Source organism: Haemorhous mexicanus, chromosome 22 (genome assembly GCF_027477595.1).
Source record: "Haemorhous mexicanus isolate bHaeMex1 chromosome 22, bHaeMex1.pri, whole genome shotgun sequence".
Classification (NCBI taxonomy): Eukaryota; Metazoa; Chordata; class Aves; order Passeriformes; family Fringillidae; genus Haemorhous; species Haemorhous mexicanus.
The window spans coordinates 10,306,395-10,324,979 of record NC_082362.1 but is presented as its reverse complement, the minus strand read 5'-3'; the positions used below and the strand labels follow the sequence as shown (position 1 = coordinate 10,324,979).

Here is an 18,585-nt window from a genome sequence, read left to right as displayed (position 1 = left end):
GTTGAGGGTCTTCCTGTTATGGAAGGAATAGGAATGAAAAAATATTCATAAGGAACATTAAAAATCTGTGGAGTCTTAGAGGTTTTTCAGACCAGCATTTCAGTGACACGACGTCTCCTGGCTGACCTGAGCTGAAGCCACAGGCCCTCGATGGCTCCTGGAGGGAGCAGTGGCAGGAAAAGTCGTCTTCTCTGCAATCTGCTCCAGTGGTTTCCAGCTCAGCAGGGCCCTGAAGGTGCCTCCACCCCGTGGGTGCTCCATGGCACGAGTGAAACAGCTCCAGAGGGTCTCAGCCCAACTCCCAACCCCTTTGTCACTCCAGGCAGATCCAGGTGGATCCTCTGGAATGATTTCAGTGCTCACACCCTGCTACTCAGAGGTTTCAGTGAGTGAGGTCACTTTCATTTGCTATTTGAAATTATTTGCTGATATTTCTGCTGTCCTGCAGCCCGGTGCAGGAGTGCAGGCTGAGCCCCCGGTGAACCACAGCAGTTTTGGGGCAGCTGTGCCAGCAAACCCGGAGGCCACACACCCAGAAATCAGGGGGAGCATTATCAGGCCTGTCTCTCCCTGCTCTCAGAGGGATTTCTCGGCGCTGTTGGGTGGAGTTTTTGTGGTGTTTTCTGCCTCGGACACACGGTGGCGATGGAAATCACCTTTTCCTGCAGAGCTTCGGGCGTTGGAGTGCTCGGTAACCACGTGTGCCTGTCCCCCAGCATGGAAGGAAATATTTCTGTTCAATCCCAAATCACCGCTGAGATGTCAATTGGCCGGGGCTCCAGAGAACCCAGAACGCTTTCTCATAAGCATTGATATTGTTTGAATTAAGGTGTTTGTGTTTAAAACAAGAGCCAGGGGAGTCTCATGGGCTGGTGTTTGGCTTTACAGGGTGATCTGACCTTTCTCTCTGCTCCTTGGCTGCCAGGAGACGCGTGGTGCCAGGCTGGCAGCGTCACCAACCCCCTCACCCGGGGTGATCTGGGCTGTGTTTGCACTGGGGGTGTCACCAGAGCCTGGTCAGGAGAGGTGGAACCAGCACTTGGCGTCACAAGAGGTAAAAACATTTCCCCTGTGTGTTTTGGAGTTTGTTAACTCAGACTAAACTTCCTTTTTTTGAGAGAGCAGAGTGGCATGAGTTCACAGTGCACATGCTTGGAAGTCATGGAATGAGAGTAAATAGCTGTGCCCAGTTTTGGAGCAGGACAGGGAGAGGATGTCAGGTGCATTTACCACCCCTCCTCCAAAGCAGAACGTGGTTATGATTCAAACATTTAAAAGAAACCCATTGCAAAGTGTGTCTGAACCCTGTGAAACAATTAAAACACAGATTATTCCTGCTCAGACTTGCATCCCGGGATCTTTATGTTGGAAAAGACCTCCCAGACCATTGAGTCCAGCCTGGCTTGTCACCCAGCCCAGAGCACTGAGTGCCACATCCCGGCTTTCCTTGGACAGCTCCAGGCATGGGGACCCCACCACAGTCCCAGTTTAATTTCATGGAATCTCCTGAGTTGGAAGGGACCCACAGGGATCAGCCTCACTGTCCTCCAGCTGATCATTCCACGTGCCCTCAGCCTCTCCTCTCATGCCTTTCCCTCCAGACCCTGCACCATCTTCAGAGCCCAAAAAAGCTCCTTCCAAATCCAAATCCACGCTGGGTTTTAAGGTTAATGTCTTTAACTCTCTCTTTTCCACGTGCTCATGCCTCTGTGTGCCCTTGAATGGAGGAGTTGCTGCAGGATTTCAGAGTGTGAAGCAATCCCTCCCCAGCAGTGTTTGGAGCTGGAGGGATGTGCTGGGCTGGGCAGGCAGAGTGCAGGTGCAGGTTTTAGCAGGCCTGCAGCTCTGGGAGCAGCAGCCAGGATGAACTCAGCCTGTTGTAATCTCCTGGTTTGGTAAGTTCTGTATGTAGTTATTATCAGTGATTTGGGACCAGCCCCTCAGCAAGCCAAGCACTCCCCCTCACTCCTGCAGCACTTGGGATTTAGCACTGGAGAGGATTAACCAACACCAAACCCTTCTCTCTAGCTCCTCCATGAAATACTTACTGAGAGGAGCATTCTTTGTGTGAAAGACACATCTATGCTATGAATTTATGTCTACAGAGGTATAAGTAAAAGTGTCCATGCCCAAATTTTCCAGATTTAGTCCAAGTGGATGTGAGAATATGCTCTGTTCCCCCAACTCCAAACCCCCAAATTGGATTTTCCGGATGGGTACTTCTTGCCTGCAGTGGGCACCCATCCCACCACGTGCAATTTCCTGCAGTCTCACACCTGCTAACCACTGCATTGGTGGAAATTATCTGTATTTGGGAACATGGATCCCACTTCTGTGCAGATCCTCGGGGTGCCTGGCACCTCCAGCAGGATCAGCCTGCACAGCATTAGCATTTAAACCTGTGTTAATTGTTCCTTTTGAATTTCAGCAACCCTGTAACGGCGCAGACTTCAAATAAAACACAAAATGTGGAAAAAAAAAAAAAGAAAAGAAGAGGGGTAGTTCTTTAAACCGTTGTCCGTCGGCGGAACAAGCAGCTGAAGGTCAGAGCCGAGCAGGAGAGGTGCTGGCAGTGCCTGGCCCTGCTTGGCCGTGTCCTCAGCACCTGTTACCAGCCCTGTCCTCCCTGCCTGTGCCAAGGCAGGGACAGGCCGGTGTCCCCGAGCCACGCGGGCCCCTCGTGCACAGGGACTGGCCTGGGGACTGCTGCTCCTCACGGGGGCACCTGGTCCCTCCCTGCTGAACGAGGGTCACGGCAGAGCACACGGCACCGGGCTGCTCCAGACCGCGCTGCAGTCGGGACGCTCCACACCCTGCCCGGTCTCTGTTCCCGCACACCATCACCTGCACAGGAAAGTTCTTCCTCGTGTTCAGGTAGAGCTTTGTGTGCATCAGTCCCTGCGTGTTTTCCTTTGTGCTGTTGCTGGGCTCCACCGAGAGGAACCTGCTCCAGCTTGGACCCCCACCATGGATACCGATGGGCACTGGCGAGGTCCCTTCGGTCACCTCGAGTCGAGGCTGAGCAGGCCCAGCCCTCTCGGCCTTCCCTCTCAGGAGCGATGCTCCCGCTATCCCGGGGGTCCCCGGGATCCCGGCTGTCCCGGGGATCCCGACTGTCCCGGGGCTCGCGGCTGTCCCGGGGCTCGCGGCTGTCTCGGGGGTCGCGGGTTCGAGTCCGGGCGCGGCCCCGCCCGGAGCTCAGGCCACGGGCATCGCCCCACGGGCCCCGCCCCCGCGGCACCTCCCCATTGGTCACGCCCCCCGCCGCCGCCCGGGCGGCAGCCAATGGGAGCGGGGCGGGGCGGGGCGCGCGCGGGGCGGGGCGCGCGGGGCCTGACCCGAGGTAACCCCGATCACACCACCGGGAGGCGGTGCGGGGGCGTGGCCGCGGCGGGCGCGGGGCGGAGCCGGGGCGGGGCCGCGCGGGGAGCGCCAGGCCGGGGGCCCGCGGCGCCTCCGCTGCACCGGCACCGTGAGGTGAGGGCGGGGCCGCGCCGGGGGGCGCGCCGGGAGCGCGGCGGGAGCGCGGGGGGCTCGCGGCACCGGCGGGCGGCGGCGCGCGGGGCTGGGCGGGGCCGGGCCGGGCCGTGCCGCGGGAGATGGCCGGGCCATGCCATGCCGTGCCGGGCGGGCGGGACCTGGCCGAGCGCCGCGCCGGCGGGAGTCGGCCGGGCCATGCCGTGCCGTGCCGTGCCGAGCCGAGCTGTGCCGGCGGGAGATGGCGGCACGCCGGGCCCAGCCGGCTCGGGCTGAGCCCAGCAGCGCCGGGCCGAGCTGAGCCGAGCCGGGACGCGCGGGGGTCTCCCGGGCCGGAGCCGCCCCTGCCCGCCGCAGCAGCCGCCGCCCGGTTCCTCCCGGTTCCTCCCGGTTCCACGCGCTCCGTCCGGGCCGCGCTGAGCCGGTGCCGTCGCTCGCGTGGCCTCGCCGGTCTCCCGTAGCCTGAAAGGAGCAGCACGTGGGCGGCGGAGAGTCCGGCACCGAGCGGCCGGGGCCGGGCCGGGGCTGGGCCCGGGCATCCCTCCTCCGTCTCATCCTGCTGCTGTCCCTGGGAATTTCGGGATCCTGGGGAGCGGTCTGGGTCTGCCGAGGGGCTGAGAGCAGCCCCGAGATGCTCAAAACCAGTCAAGTTTTATAAGCAGATCGGCTAACCAATATTTGTTCTTGCCCTTCCATTCTCCTAAATATTCTTGAAGAAGTTTAAAATGAGAAGTACTACGTTTGAAAGTATCTGAAGCGTGAGTGGAGGCTGTTCCAGTTTAGCAGGCAGGAAATATTCAGCAAAGTCTTTGAGTGATGCCAAAATCTCTCCAAGACAGTGGGATTCAGACAGTCTCGAGTGTTTTAGCAAACTGGGATAGCTGTAAATACAGGCTCTTCTTTTGGTCTCTGGAGGTTTAGGCACGATAATGGGAAACAGTTCTTCCCTGGAGGGTGCTGGCACTGCCCAGGCTCCCCAGGGCACGGCCCCGAGGCTGCCGGAGCTCCAGGATGCCCAGGGTGGGATTTTGGGGTGTGTGCAGGGCTGGGAGCTGCCCTGGGTGATCCCGTGGGTCCCTTCCAGCTCGGGATGTTCCACGATTCTGTCATTCTGCATCCACAGGTGGAAAGTTCTAGGTAGTTGTTTTTCTCCTGATACCCAGCCTAGCCCTGCCCTGGCCCAGCTCCAGCTGTTCCTTCGGGTCACAGGGAGCAGGAATGGGAGCTGCAGCCCTGGTGAGTGTCCCCTCAGCCTGCTCCAGCTGGACAAACCTCAGCTCTGCTCCTGAGGCCCCTCCAGACCCTTCCCCATGCTCTGGGCACCCTCCATCAGCTTTGGCTCCTTCTGTGCTGTGGCAGTGCCCAGGGAGGTTGTGGGGAGCCCTTGGAGCACTCTTTGGTTGTGTTTGGTTGTGTTTTGGGCCGGGGATGAGGCAATGCCCAATGATTAACCAGGAGGCAGGCTCAGGTGGGGCAGGCTCAGGTGGGGCTGCCGTGGGGGCGTTAAAGCAGCGTGGCCAGGGAGCACTGGGGCTGCTCAGAGCTGGGGACCCTCTGCTGCAGGAAGCTCCCTTCTCTCCCGAGCTGGAACTCCCCCCCCAGCCCTGGTACAGGTGAGCACGCTGCTGATTTTTACTCTGTTTTAATTTGGTTTTACCTTTTATTTTTGCTCTGTTGTTTTCTGTGTTTCTCCAGGTGAGAGCACAAATCCATTTTGTCACTTTGAAGTGATTCACGTTGATCAGCAATGCCACAGCTCTAATCAGGAGACATTTGAACACAGCTAGTGTTATTAATTTCCTTTTCATATGCCACATCAACATGGTAGAAGAGTAACTCTGATTTTTGAAAGAGCCCACTGAAATACTGATGTTCTCTTCAGCTGTGGGTTTGCCTTTGGAATGGGATGGTTTAGAGAAATAAAGGAAACTTTAATTTCCACCTGTTACCCAAGTTTCATGCCTGGGTATATTTTTACAGAATTAAAAGTGATTTTAAAGTGAAGCTGCTATAAAACTTTTAAAGTCAGGTATTCTTACAAGTGCATTTCGGGGTCAAGCCAAAGATGTGACTAATGGTAGCAGCAGAGCTGTGGAGGAGTGAAGTGGGGCTGGGTTTGCATCAGGCAAAACCAGACAGGCACTTTCTGGGTCTGGGTTGCAGAGTTTGATTTGGGTGTTGGATGCCTGGACACCTGCAGGGAGCTGGAGCAGGTTTCCCTGGAGCAGGGAGCACAGCACGGCTCGGTCTGTGTGGATCCAGCTGTGCCTGAGTGTGTTTCTGCATCTGGGCAGGCTCAGAGCTGTTCCCTGGCCTTGCCTCTGCTCAGGACTGAGCTCTCAGGCTTCATCCTTCCACAAGCTGCAGCTTCTCCTCAGTCTCTGCAGGAGCTACCTGTTGGGCAGGCTGCTAGGAGGGAGTGTAGGGGCTGTGCACAGCTGAGGATCTGGATAATTTTGGGTTGTGGGGTCTGGTTCAGCACATTGAGACAAACACTACATGTGCAGTGGTTTGTGGCACACAGGTTTGTCTTGGTGCTCAGCTGAATTGGAGGTGCTTGTGTAAAAGTGGAGCTGTGGCAGTTGCATTTCAGAGAGCCAATACAATGTGCAGAAGGGCATCAATATAACAATTTATTTATATATATAGCATACCCCTTTATTTGTATGTATGTAACATACCTCTGTTTGTATACATACCTCTATATGTGTACAGATAGTACAAGTATATTTATAAAATATACCTCTATATGTGTCTAGCTAATGTAAGTGTATTTGTGTGTATGTCACAGCATTTTTATTTATATATATTCACCTCCACAGTTGTATATATCCAAAGTTTACATTTCTGTATGTGAAATACACCAGTGTACAGTGCACAGCCTTGTGCATTTCACTCACAGCACTGAAATCCAGAGGCTCCTGTGAGGAGATCCCTGAGAAAGTCCCTGTGTAATTTAGCCCCAGACAATGCTGAAATTAATTTAAATATGAACGAGGACTCTCGGTGTGCTGAGAGCAAGCCAAGCTTATCACTCCAGCACAAGGCTGATTGCACAACCCCAGCGGAACTGCTGGCTGTGGGACTGGCTCCCAGGCCTTGGAAGTGCCTTGGGAAATGCACCTGAGTGGGGTTTTGTGGATAGCAGCTGGGATTTTGGGAGCTGAGTTGGACAAACAAGGTGCTGGAGTGAACTTGGGTGAGCATGGCACTGCCTGGTCCTGGGTGGATGCTTTCTCATGGAGTATTTGAGTGAAACACCTCCCTTCCTGCCCCTCTGCTTCTAAAAAACCCAAAATCCTTGAAACTGGCTTATTAATGTATCAGTTATTGAAATTAGAAAAGGTTTTCTTCAATGAAGTGGGGCTGAAGTTAGTTTGGCTGCATCCCAGCCTCTTTGGCGCTGGTGGTTGTGCCAACAGTAAATCTGTCTGGATGAAAAACTTGAGGAGAGATCTGGTGCCAGGATAAATATCCACATGAACACTGTCTGCATCTTTGTATGCACAAACAGCATGGGATTTGTGCTGTCTGAGCACCTCAGCTGAAGGAGTCTCCCTGCCTAGTTTAGCTCCCACTTCACAGGTGCACAGGGAAGCTCTCTGGTCATCCTTCCCCTTCTTCTCATCTCTACCCTCAAAAAAGATTTTTTTTAATGCTCTTAATGTCCATGTCAGACAGATATTTGTGTCTTTTCAGTTATAAAATGGTTAATGATGCCTCTGCCAAATGAAGTGCCCGTGGCCACGGGGCAAGTGGAGTTTGTGGGAGGAGTGATGTCAACACAGGATTTGATCTAAATAATTCAGTCAAGCACCTTCGTGGCAGAAGTGCAGAGCCAGTTGGATGAGTTCTTAGCTCTCAGTCACTGATGGAGAGCAGCAGTGGGGTGTTTAGGGATTGCTCTGGCTACAAATGCCTCCCTGGGTGCTCACTGAGGCCCCATCATGTCCCACTGGTGTGACACCACCATTGCTGTGACACCACGGGCAGGTTTTGGTGCTGCATCCTTGGGTAACGGGGCTGAAATTAGCAGGGCTGGTGAGGCTTTCCCTCCCTGGGATTCAGCTGGATGAATCCAGCCAGCAGGTGACAGAAAAGGTTTGGTACCAGTAGCCAGTGCTGGCACACCCTGCTGTTCCTGGCAGCTGGGACGGTCAGGTCTCAGAAGATTCCAGAAGGATGGAGCAGCAGGAGGTGCCAGGGCTGGGCTTGGGCACTGCAGGTTTAGCTCCTGGCTTAGTCTGTACCTGGAGCAAGCCAGCCAGCCTGTGGTGTGCCCGTGGTTTTTTTGGGATGGTTTTGATGGTGCAAACAGGAAAGCACACACGGGACATGCTTCATTCTAACCCTAATGTTTGCTTCCCGGTTCTTTCCTTTTCCAGTTCGTTCTGGAAGTGGCTCACTGCGCAGATCGCACGGATATCAAGAGGTGAGTGCTCTCCTCAGTTCCCAGTGGTGTGTTTGCAGCTGGCTGGAGCTGTCATGTAAGTGCAGCAATGTCAGGCAGAGCAGGGAGTATCAGATATTTATTCCCCATCCCACCTTTGTGCTGTGGGGTGTTCCTGTGTTTTCCTTTCTCAGTTGAGGTTATTCTTTTGACTTTTAAGAAAATGCTTTCATTCCCTGCTGGAATACTGGAACAGACCCATCCTGGAAGTGTCCAAGGCCAGGAACAGCCTGGGCTGGTGGAAGGTGTCCCTGCCCATAGCAGGGGGTGGGATGGATGAGATTTGAGGTCCCTTCCAACCCAAACCAGTCAGGGCTTCTCTGATCCTGTGATTTTTGATACTTGGAGTCCCCTGCCTTTGTCTGTAGGTTTTGGGTCTGGTGTGTGGGGTTATTTTGGTGGATTTTTTTTTCCTTTAAGTGCCTCCTGCAGCTTTGTCTGAGGTGGGAGGTTCTGCACTGGGTGAATCTCAGAGTCCTTGTGCAAGCAGGGACGCCAGCGCTTGGAGCAGAACTAGTTTTGATCCCGCACTCAGGCTCCAGCTCTGCCCTTTTAACCTTGCATTTCCCATCGGTGCACCTTGTTTGCCCTCCAGGGGTGGCTTTTCACCTGGGGTTTGGTTTTGTCCTGTCTCGAGCAGTGCTGAGAGCCCAGTTTGGGGGAGCCATGGAGGAGCCCTCCGAGGCCAGCAAGGGCGCGGACGCCAGCGCGCACTCGCGCTTCATCATCGGCTCCGTGTCCGAGGACAACTCGGAGGATGAGACCAGCTCCCTGGTGAAGCTGGACCTGCTGGAGGAGAAGGAGAGGTCCCTGTCCCCTGCCTCAGTCTGCTCCGACTCCCTCTCGGACCTGGGGCTCCCCAATGCCCAGGATGGCCCGGCCAGCCACATGAGGTATGGACACAGAGTTCAGTCAAAGATCTCAATTAAACAAAATACTGAAGCCAGGTGAGGTATGGACACAGAGTTCAGTCAAAGATCTCAATTAAACAAAATACTGAAGCCAGGTGAGGTATGGACACAGAGTTCAGTCAAAGATCTCAATTAAACAAAATACTGAAGCCAGGTGAGGTATGGACACAGAGTTCAATCAAAGATCTCAATTAAACAAAATACTGAAGCCAGGTGAGGTATGGACACAGAGTTAAATCAATGGTGTCAATTAAATAAAATAGTTAAGCCATGTGAGGTATGGACACAGAGTTAAATCAAAGGTGTCCATTAAATAGAATACTTAAGCCATGTGAGGTATGGACACAGAGTTAAATCAATGGTGTCAATTAAATAAAATATTTAAGCCACGTGAGGTATGGATACAGACTTAAATCAAAGGTCTCACATGAGGGATGGATGTAGAGTTAAACTGAAGTTCTCCATTAAATAAAATAGTTAAGCCACATGAAGTATGGACACATAGTTAAATCAAAGTTCTCCATTTAATGAAACAGTTAAGCCACATGAGGTATGGATACACAGTTATGTCAAAGTTCTCACGTGAGGTATGGGTGCAGAGTTAAATCAAAGTTCTCCATTACAAAAATAGTTAATTAAACTTCTCCAGTCTTTTTACCCTGTCAGTTCCAAAGATGATCCAAAGGTTCAGCTTTATACTTGTGTTTGGCTTCAAGTGTTCCTCTGGCATTCTGTTTCTAAACGACCTCTTGTGTGTTTGTCTGTATCAAACTCTTTGGTTTTCCTTTGCTTTTAGTGAAATATTTGTGCCTAGATTCCTTAAGCACCTTGCCTGTCTTGTCCTGGAAAATGGAAGTGTCTTCACTGAGATATTTCAAGTTTGCACTTGTGTGGGGTTTTCCTGGGCCCTGGTTGTTGAGAGCAAGAACAATATTTGGCTGTTTTGTCTTTGCATGAGGTTTGCTGCTTTCAGTGTAGCCACAGAACTGGCAGTGGGTAGGATCAGTGGCTCCATACTGGAGGTTTTTTTGGTTAGGATTGGGAAAGTTGTGCTGGTTGTAGTGAAGCCTGGAGTCCTGCAGTGTGCTGATTAACCAAGATTTAAGTGGTTGCTGCTGCCTGAGCTCAGGGCTGCTCTCAGGGCTGCCCCACTCCTGGTTCTCTGAGAGTGAGCCATGAGCTGGCCTTCTGGGGTGCTGCTGATGCTGGTTCCTTCTCCAAAGGCCCCTTTACTTTCAGGTGTTGCTGATTTGCAGTCCAGTAGAGGGATGTGCCTGTGGGACTGTCCCTGTTGGACTCTGGGCACTTCTCATGCCCAGATCAGTTTCCCAGTGCCTGGGCAGCCTGGCTTCACTCTCCCATGGATCCTTCATTTGTTTGCCATATTCCAGGAGGTCTGCTCTTTCTGCCTGTGCCTTCCCATGCCAGGAACACCCAGGACAGCGTGGATCCCACTCCAGGTTTTACTGGACAGCCCCTCACTGCCTTTGCTGTGCTGCTTTTGAAGGAATTCTGATTCCAGCAAGGCTTCCTGACCAGTGCTAGACATTGACAGCTAATCCTCCTTGTGTTTTACTGCTTTCTGGGCTTGTGCAGGCTAAGGAATTGCAATCTCTCCTTTTTTTGGCGTTTCCCTTCCCAGTTCAGGGAGAAGCCCCTGGGACCAGAGTCCCAAAGCCCAGGCTGGGGCAGAGGGGGGACATTGCTCAGTGCCTGACAGAGCTGTCCTGCTCAGGCTGCTGGGCATGTTCAGCCAGCTGGCACTTGCACAACTGATGCAAAACCTTAAAGCAAATTTACAGAGGCTTGCCTTTCCACAGCCTGCCCCTTGCAATGATCTGGCAGCACAAAAGGGAATTTTGAAGCAGGAAACTGTAACTATCTACAGCTTAGGAACAGAAGAAGTTGGGTGAGCACCTAGCCACAAGTGTGCAAATGGAAATATCAGAGGAAGAAACTTCCAGGACAGTGTCTGGCCCCAGAGTGCAATAGGTGTGCAACCTTGGGCACCTCTGTTGTAACCTGCTTACTTTGGCAGTCCCTTTGGGGAGCACTTTTGAGTTAAATTGGAGAGAAATGCCAATTCAAACAGAAAAGTTACAGCATTATGGGCTGATTTTCTAAGATAAACTCAGGTGAGTTGAAATACTTTTCAGGATGGTCGTCTCTTTCATCAGGAGATTTCTAAATCATGTTTACAGATGGGGAAACTGAGACAAAGACAACAGCAAAGACAAGTTCAACAGCTTGCCTGGAGTCACTTTGTGTCAGCTAATGGAACAGAGGTGCTCTGGCTTCCAGCTTCCTTTTGGTGCTCACAAAGGTGCCACACTGTGCAAGGGGATAAAGGAACTTTCACAGGCAGTTCTGTACTCTTGGACACAAGGTGCAGGTCCAGGGGAGAGTATCTTTTGGAAGAAGTTGCCAAAACCCTTTCCATTTGCTGGTGATTTTCCAGCAGGATTGAAACAGAGATGGCTGTGTTTGGGGTGAGGGGCTGTGCTGCAGAGCAGTCCTCAGGGAGCAATTACAACTGAAATGCAGGATTTACCAGCTGCCAGAGGCTCTGTGAGGGCAGGTGTGTGTGACCTTACTGACCCTGTGCAGTGTTTATGCTGTTGCTGGAGTCACTCCTGCTGGGACAGGTTGTGCACTCTGGGCTCTCCTGCCCCTGGAGATCCACGGAGACCTTGGGGTGTGCCAGCTGGCTGCTGCTGGAGGGTTAAAAATGAACTTCACATTGCTGTGTGGGTCATCAGCACCCAAAAATCGGTGTGTGGGGACAGTAACCACCCAGACTGAGTGTTCAGGGGGTCTCTGTTGCATTTTGCACCATCCCATATTAAAACCAAGCCTGCCAATTTTTTTTTCCCTTTTTCTGCCTGTGTTGTCTCTGAGTTCAGAAGTTTCCATCAGCACTTCCAGCCAGTCCTGCTGGGATACAGTTTTCCTTGAAGTGACCTGTTACAGAGTTGCTGTGCTCCTCTCTGAAGTTTTAGTGGCAAATTTAAGTAAACTCCTCCATAAATGCCCTTTGGAAAGTACTTTGGGCCCATCTGTTCTGTTTAATAAATTGCTGTTGATTATTGCTAAATTTAATTTCTAGTTTCCGAGGCGGTATCTTGTGTCAAATTCTTGTTTAAAATAGAACAAAGCCTGGATGTCTTCTGGTATTTGTACATCAGGGCTCTGGTTTCTGGGTGCACAGTCACCTGACAATCCACTTGTATCAGCTGAAAGGCAAATTTTTGGAAGGAGTTCAGCTGTTACCTCATGTGAAGCCCACAGAGTTTAGCTCGCTGCTCCTAACACTGGTTGGACTTCTCAGTGTCTCAATAAATGATGGGGATGCTTAAGCAGAACTGATCATCTGCTAAAGGAAATTTGGCCAAATGCCTCAGTTTTAGCCTGGGCAGCAGGGGTTGAGCGTGCCCAGCCTGGCACTGGGACAAGGTGCCTGCTTAGAGTGACTGCACAGAGCCCTGAGTGCAATGAAAGATCCTTTTGAGCCTCTTCTGAATTGAAAAAAATTCCTTTGCAGCCCAGCAGGTTGTGGCTGGGAGGCTGCACTGAGGAGCATTGATGCTGTGGAGCTGTTGGTGCTGCTGTGGTTTTGGCCAGCTGTGGGCAGGGAGGCACAAATGTGCTCTGGGGTCTGTGGGGCTGCTGCACAGGGATTTCTCCTCTGCTGCAGGGAGGAATCCTTGCTGTTCCAGGCTGTCTGCAGGTCCTGATCCCCCTCTGGCTCTGTGCTGACAGCTGGTGCTGGAGCTTCTCTGTGGGCTGATTTCTGAGGAAGGAACACCTTCCTCTATCCCAGCCTGGCCGTGGATGCTTCCAGGGATGGGGCAGCCCCAGCTTCTCCGAGCACCCTGTGCCAAGCCCTCCCCACCCTCACAGGGAGGAATTTCTGCTCAATTTCTAATCTGAGCCTGCCCTACTTCAGCTTAAGGCCATGAACTTCATCCACCTGGAGTGAAAAGTTGACTTCCTCCTCTCTCTGTTGAAAGAGAAGGAGGTGGTTTGGCCTCGTGGCTGTGCCTGCTTGTACTGATAAGGTGGGAATTACACGTGGGAATTGCAGCTCCTTCCTTCCCTGGAAGCTGCTCTGCTCCCTGAACAAGCACACTGTATAGCTCTGCTTGCCTCTCAGAAGCTGCATTCTTATTTTGGTGTTATTTTACTCCCTTTGGCCTCAGTTCACAGAAGTGTCCTCTCTAAATTGAGTCGTTTGTTGGGAGATCCTGCGGAGATTCCCTGGCTGAGACAGCCCAGTGTGACAGCCACGTGCTCACTGATCTAATCCTTCTGACTGAGAGATAACCAGTCTTGCTGTGCTGAGTTTAATGTGAGACTCCCCCACCTGCCCAGCCTGGTGTAAAAGGGCCCATTCTGGTGTTCTGCAGATCAGATCTGTCCAACACCTGAACTCTGCCAAGGAGCACAGGAGGGCTCCCTGCCAGGCACTCCAGCTCCTCTCACTCTGCTGCACAACTCTCTGCTGCTGCTACTGCTGCTGTTGTTGTTGTTGTTCACTTTTATCTTGGTGCCAGGGCTTGACCTGGAGAGCTTTGGGCTGTTTGCTGCTCTGGGATCATGTGGGGTTTTATACTTCATGAGGATGGAAAAGTAAAGCTCTGTTGGTACTCTGTAGGGTTGGGAACTGGAGTATGGATATTAATTTGGTTTAAACTTGGCTCTTTATCTGGATTGATGTTTGGATTCAGTGGATGTTTTGAGTGTCAGGGTGTTGCTTTTGGACTTGCAAGGAAGCCCAGTGATTTGGGCTGTGTGTCCTGGGAATGGTCCTGTTCCAAATGCACCTGGCAGGGAAACAGCCAGGTGTGGGGCTAGGAAAAGAACTTCTGGCAAACTGTTGGCACTCGTTTATTTGGGAGGAATCCTGGCAGCTTGTACCCATTTGGGCTCTGTAAAAATTCCAGCTTTAGGCCAAAGACCTGCCTGGGCTGATGCTGGCATGCTGTGTTAGCAGGGAAGGGAAGTTATTTGCCAGGCAGTGCAGAGAGGGCTGGTTCTGTTCTGTGCTGCATCCTTTATTTAATTCCCTGAAATCCTGAGGCTCAATTCATGTCAGAGCTGAGTCAAGTTTCATTTGTTTTGACCTGTAGGTCACAACCAGGGCTTCACCTCCAGGAGCTGTGTCACACTGTGTCTGTGTGCCTGCACAAGCTGCCTCTGGCATTCCTCTCCGCAGCCCTGGAGAGCTGTCCCTGTCACCTCCCCACCCCTGCTGACAATCCCACATTAAATCCTACAAGTGCACTGAACCCCTGGGCTCCCAGAGCCCGCAGCAGCTGGGGGTGTGCTCACCTGGGCAGGATCCCCAGTGGCTGCTGCATCCCTCCCTTCCCCTGGGTGCTGCTGCATCCCTCCCCTGGGTGCTGCTGCATCCCTCCCCACCCCTGGGTGCTGCTGCATCCCCCCCTTTCCCTGGGTGCTGCTGCATCCCCCCCCTTCCCCTGGGTGCTGCTGCATCCCCCCCTCCCCTGGGTGCTGCTGCATCCCTCCCTTCCCCTGGGTGCTGCTGCATCCCTCCCTTCCCCTGGGTGCTGCTGCATCCCTCCCTCCCGTGGGTGCTGCTGCATCCCTCCCTTCCCCTGGGTGCTGCTGCATCCCCCCCTTCCCCTGGGTGCTGCTGCATCCCTCCCACCCCTGGGTGCTGCTGCATCCCTCCCCTTCCCCTGGGTGCTGCTGCATCCCCCCCTTCCCCTGGGTGCTGCTGCATCCCCCCCTTCCCCTGGGTGCTGCTGCATCCCCCCCTTCCCCTGGGTGCTGCTGCATCCCTCCCCTTCCCCTGGGTGCTGCTGCATCCCTCCCTTCCCCTGGGTGCTGCTGCATCCCTTCCCTTCCCCTGGGTGCTGCTGCATCCCCCCCTTCCCCTGGGTGCTGCTGCATCCCTTCCCTTCCCCTGGGTGCTGCTGCATCCCTTCCCTTCCCCTGGGTGCTGCTGCATCCCTCCCTTCCCCTGGGTGCTGCTGCATCCCTCCCTTCCCCTGGGTGCTGCTGCATCCCTCCCGTGGGTGCTGCTGCATCCCTCCCTTCCCTGGGTGCTGCTGCATCCTGCCTCCCGTGGGTGCTGCATCCCTCCCTCGGGCACTGCATCCCCGTGGGTGCTGCCTCCCTCCCGTGCCGGTCTGTGCCGCCCGTTCCCGGTGTGCCCCCGGTGCGGGAGCTCGCCCGGGGCTCCGCTGGCTCGGAGCAGCCGCGTTGGGCCCCGTTGCTCGTTCCGTTGCTCATTCCCTCGCTCGTTACGTAAGGCTGGCCGTGCTGTCCCTTCCCCGATCAGCTGCTCCGGTGACGGCAGGAGGGAGGCAGGGAGGCCGGTCCCCTCCGAGGCCGGTCCCCTCCGAGGCCGGTCCCCTCCGAGGCCGGTCCCCTCCGCTGCGTCACCGTCCCCGCCGGGGTGGCACGGCCGGGGGGAGCCGGGACAAAGGCGGTGCGCTTCGGGGCGGTCGCGATGGGCTCTGCTCGCAGGAGAAGCCGAGCGAGGCTCCTGGCAGCGTCTCCGTGAGCTGCAGAGCCGGCAGGACCGAGCTGCAGGGAGCAGCGGTGAGCCCGGGGTTCCTCGCTCGCTCAGCATGGAGGATTCTGCAGAGCAGGGTCAGGAGATGAGGTACCACATGCTGCAGAGGTAAGGATGGCACAGCTGCCCGCCTGCCCTGCCTGGGCTCTGCCCGAGGGGCTCTCTGAGCTCCTGGCGTTCCTTTTATCCTCTGGGCTCTCCGTGTGTGCAGCCTGTGACAGGGCTGCCAGGGTGCAGCTCAGCTGGGGGACCAGGGTTCCTCAAGCTGGAGGTTCTGCACAACCTCTACCCGCCGTGTCCTCGTTCTTATTTAAATTAATTTCAGCATTGTCTGGGGCTAAATTACACAGGGACTTTCTCAGGGATCTCCTCACAGGAGCCTCTGGATTTCAATGCTGTGAGTGAAATGCACAAGGCTGTGCACTGTACACTGGAATATTTCACATACAGAAATGTAAACTTTGGATATATACAACTGTGGAGGTGAATATATATAAATAAAAATGCTGTGACATCCACACAAATACACTTACATTAGCTAGACACATATAGGGGTATATTTTATAAATATACTTGTACTATCTGTACACATATAGAGGTATGTATACAAACAGAGGTATGTTACATACATACAAATAAAGGGGTATGCTATATATATATAAATAAATTGTTATATTGATGCCCTTCTGCACATTGTATTGGCTCTCTGAAATGCAACTGCCACAGCTCCATTTTTACACAAGCCCCTCCAATTCAGCTGAGCACCAAGACAAACCTGTGTGCCACAAACCACTGCACATGTAGTGTTTGTCTCAATGTAAACTTTGTGTATATACAGATATGGAGGTGAATATATATAAATATAGATGCTGTGACATCCACACAAATACACTTACATTAGCTAGACACATATAGAGGTATATTTTATAAATATACTTGTACTATCTGTACTCATATAGAGGTATGTAGACAAACACAGAGGTTTGCTACATACATACAAATAAAAGGGAGAAAAGCATTTTGAAAATTCCTCCATCACGAAACATGGCAGTTGTGAGCAGGTGATTAATAGGGATGACAGTCACTAACTCAGCATTTATTCTGTTTGTTTAGAGCTCCATGCTTCCTTCCTTTCTGTCCAGCTTCTACCTCATCTTATCCTGCAAAAAACCTCAACTCTTCTGTTTTGATTACAGTGTGCAGCCTGTGATTATTGATAAATAAACTTGGCACTCCTGGCATGCTCACAACTCAAACTGTAGTTGTTTATGTCCAAATGTCTGTTGCATCCTGAATTATGAACCTCAGGCTCTATTGACATTTTGCCTGGAGCAGTAACTTTGTGCTTAGTAATTTCTTGGTGGGACAGTTCATATTTTAAACGTGTTCACAAATTCTCACCTTGGGATTTTTTATCTCTTCTCATTTTTGTTGAGACTGCTCTCAGTAAACCTGTAGTGCATAAACCTCTCTGGCTCCTTGGACTGTGCTCCTTCCTTGCCAGGAAGACTCTGACCCCCTAAATGCATACATTTAGTAGAAATTCAACCTTAACTGCACCTTTGCTCTCTTTCTTGCCTGTTGGCTCCTGTCCTTGTGTTCCCAGGCTGAGTTCACAGGAGAGTGAGAACTTTTGGGGACAGCTCTAAGTTTGGTGACCATGTCTGGAAGTGCAGCTGGGTGGAAGAAGGGAAAGTGTGAGAGGCTGAACCTGTGCACACAGAGCTTGTTCTTTGCCTTCCTCTGGCTGTCAGCTCCTCTCTGAGATAAGATACTCGGGTGGCTGGAGTTGTTCTGACCTAGCACGGGTGCCAGGGTGTCACTGGGAGGGACATCCTTGGTCTGTGGTGTCCCTGTGCTCCTGGTGAGGTGCTGAGGAGGGTCTGTGCCCCGTGTGGGGGAACCTTCATGCCCGTAAGGGTTTTCTGAGGGAATGTCAGGGGGAATTCCCTGTCAGGCTGTGGCCCCTGGAGCAGCAGCTCATCCCAGCAGGGATGCTCCAGCCCTGCCCAGGAGCAGCTCTGGGGCTCCCTGGCCTTGGTGGCTGTGATGGCAAAAGGAAACCTGTGCCTTGGCTTCTCCTGGTGTTGCTTTTCCCTTTGTGCCCTCTCCCAGCAGCTCTCCCTGCATCCCATGCTGTTCCCAGTGGGATTGCTCAACCGAGCAGCTGATTAGGGCAGAGGTTCCATCCAGAGGGCTCCTGGGCACAGATCTGCCAGGGACCAGCACCCACCCTTGGTGCTGCTGGGCCTCCCCAAAGCTCTGAGCTGAGCTTCCCAATCCTCATTCCTGAGGATTCTGAGTTCCTCATTCTGAGCTGAGCTCCTCCTTCCCATCCTCGTGCCTACAGAAGGGTCTGTGCTGCTGCCAGGGGCAGGGGAAGGGCTTCCCTGAGCTCCTGGGGAGGGAAACTCTTCAGGAGAGCCCTGTAAAACCAAGTGACCTGTGGGCTGAGCAGAGAGGTGAAGCTTCAGTGCCTGGACATGAAAAGTGTCTCATTAATTCCCTGGTCTCCAGTGGTGCTGCACCAGGGCAGACACTCGGTGTGAGGAGCAGCTCTGTGCTCTCCCCTGGAATTTCCTCTCCCAGACTCAGCCTTGTAAACCCTGGCAAACCAAAGCCAAAGGGGATCTGTCCCTGTGCTGTTGCTGTGGAAGCTGGAGCAGAAGGAGGAGAAGTGGCTGTGCCATTCCCACACACACGAGCTGTGGCAGGGCACGGGCTTGGTCTTGGCAGGCACAAAATTGGCTTTCTGTGTTTGTAGTAGGAGTAATGTGATTAATTTGTCCTCTGGCTCCCAGAGCTTTTGAGGAAGATATTAAAGACTGGGTAGTGGAGAACTCCTGGAAAATGATTTCCATAGCCAGTCTGGGTCTCTCATTTGCACCTGGAGATAAATTTGCTGTGCTTTCCAAGAGGATTTCCTTACAGAACCTGATCTTTGCAGCTTGTTTTGCCAAAGCCAGGAACCACTGTTGTTTCCAGCTTCTCTGGATGGATTGGAGGCAATCTGGTGCAGCACTGTTCTGTGTTGGACAGCAACATACAGCAGATGTAAATTTACCTGTTTATGTTTTGGCATAGCTGGGACTTTTCCAGATAACCTGAGACTTTTGGAAATAACTGAAAAGTAGTTTAAAAAGAGTTATCCCTGTGAGGGATGTGAGGACTGTGATGGACACATCCCTGTGAAGGATGTGATG

General features: G+C 53.0%; 1 protein-coding gene across 8 annotated transcripts in view; it reads left to right on the top strand.

The window, feature by feature from the left end:
• Positions 1 to 3,406: 3,406 nt before the first annotated feature.
• Positions 3,407 to 18,585, top strand: part of ACACA (acetyl-CoA carboxylase alpha) — a 108,659-nt gene continuing 93,480 nt past the window's right edge. For 3 of the 8 annotated variants that reach the window (XM_059866202.1, XM_059866200.1, XM_059866201.1), the window contains exons 1-3: positions 4,967 to 5,090; positions 7,863 to 7,909; positions 8,568 to 8,820. In XM_059866202.1, coding sequence (XP_059722185.1) covers positions 8,594 to 8,820 — 227 coding nt within the window. In that variant the 5' untranslated portion in view covers positions 4,967 to 5,090; positions 7,863 to 7,909; positions 8,568 to 8,593. Of the gene's footprint in view, positions 3,478 to 4,628; positions 4,714 to 4,966; positions 5,091 to 7,862; positions 7,910 to 8,567; positions 8,821 to 15,183; positions 15,491 to 18,585 lie in introns of those variants that run through there. The other 5 variants (XR_009489199.1, XM_059866199.1, XM_059866204.1 and 2 more) reach the window with 4 other exon arrangements.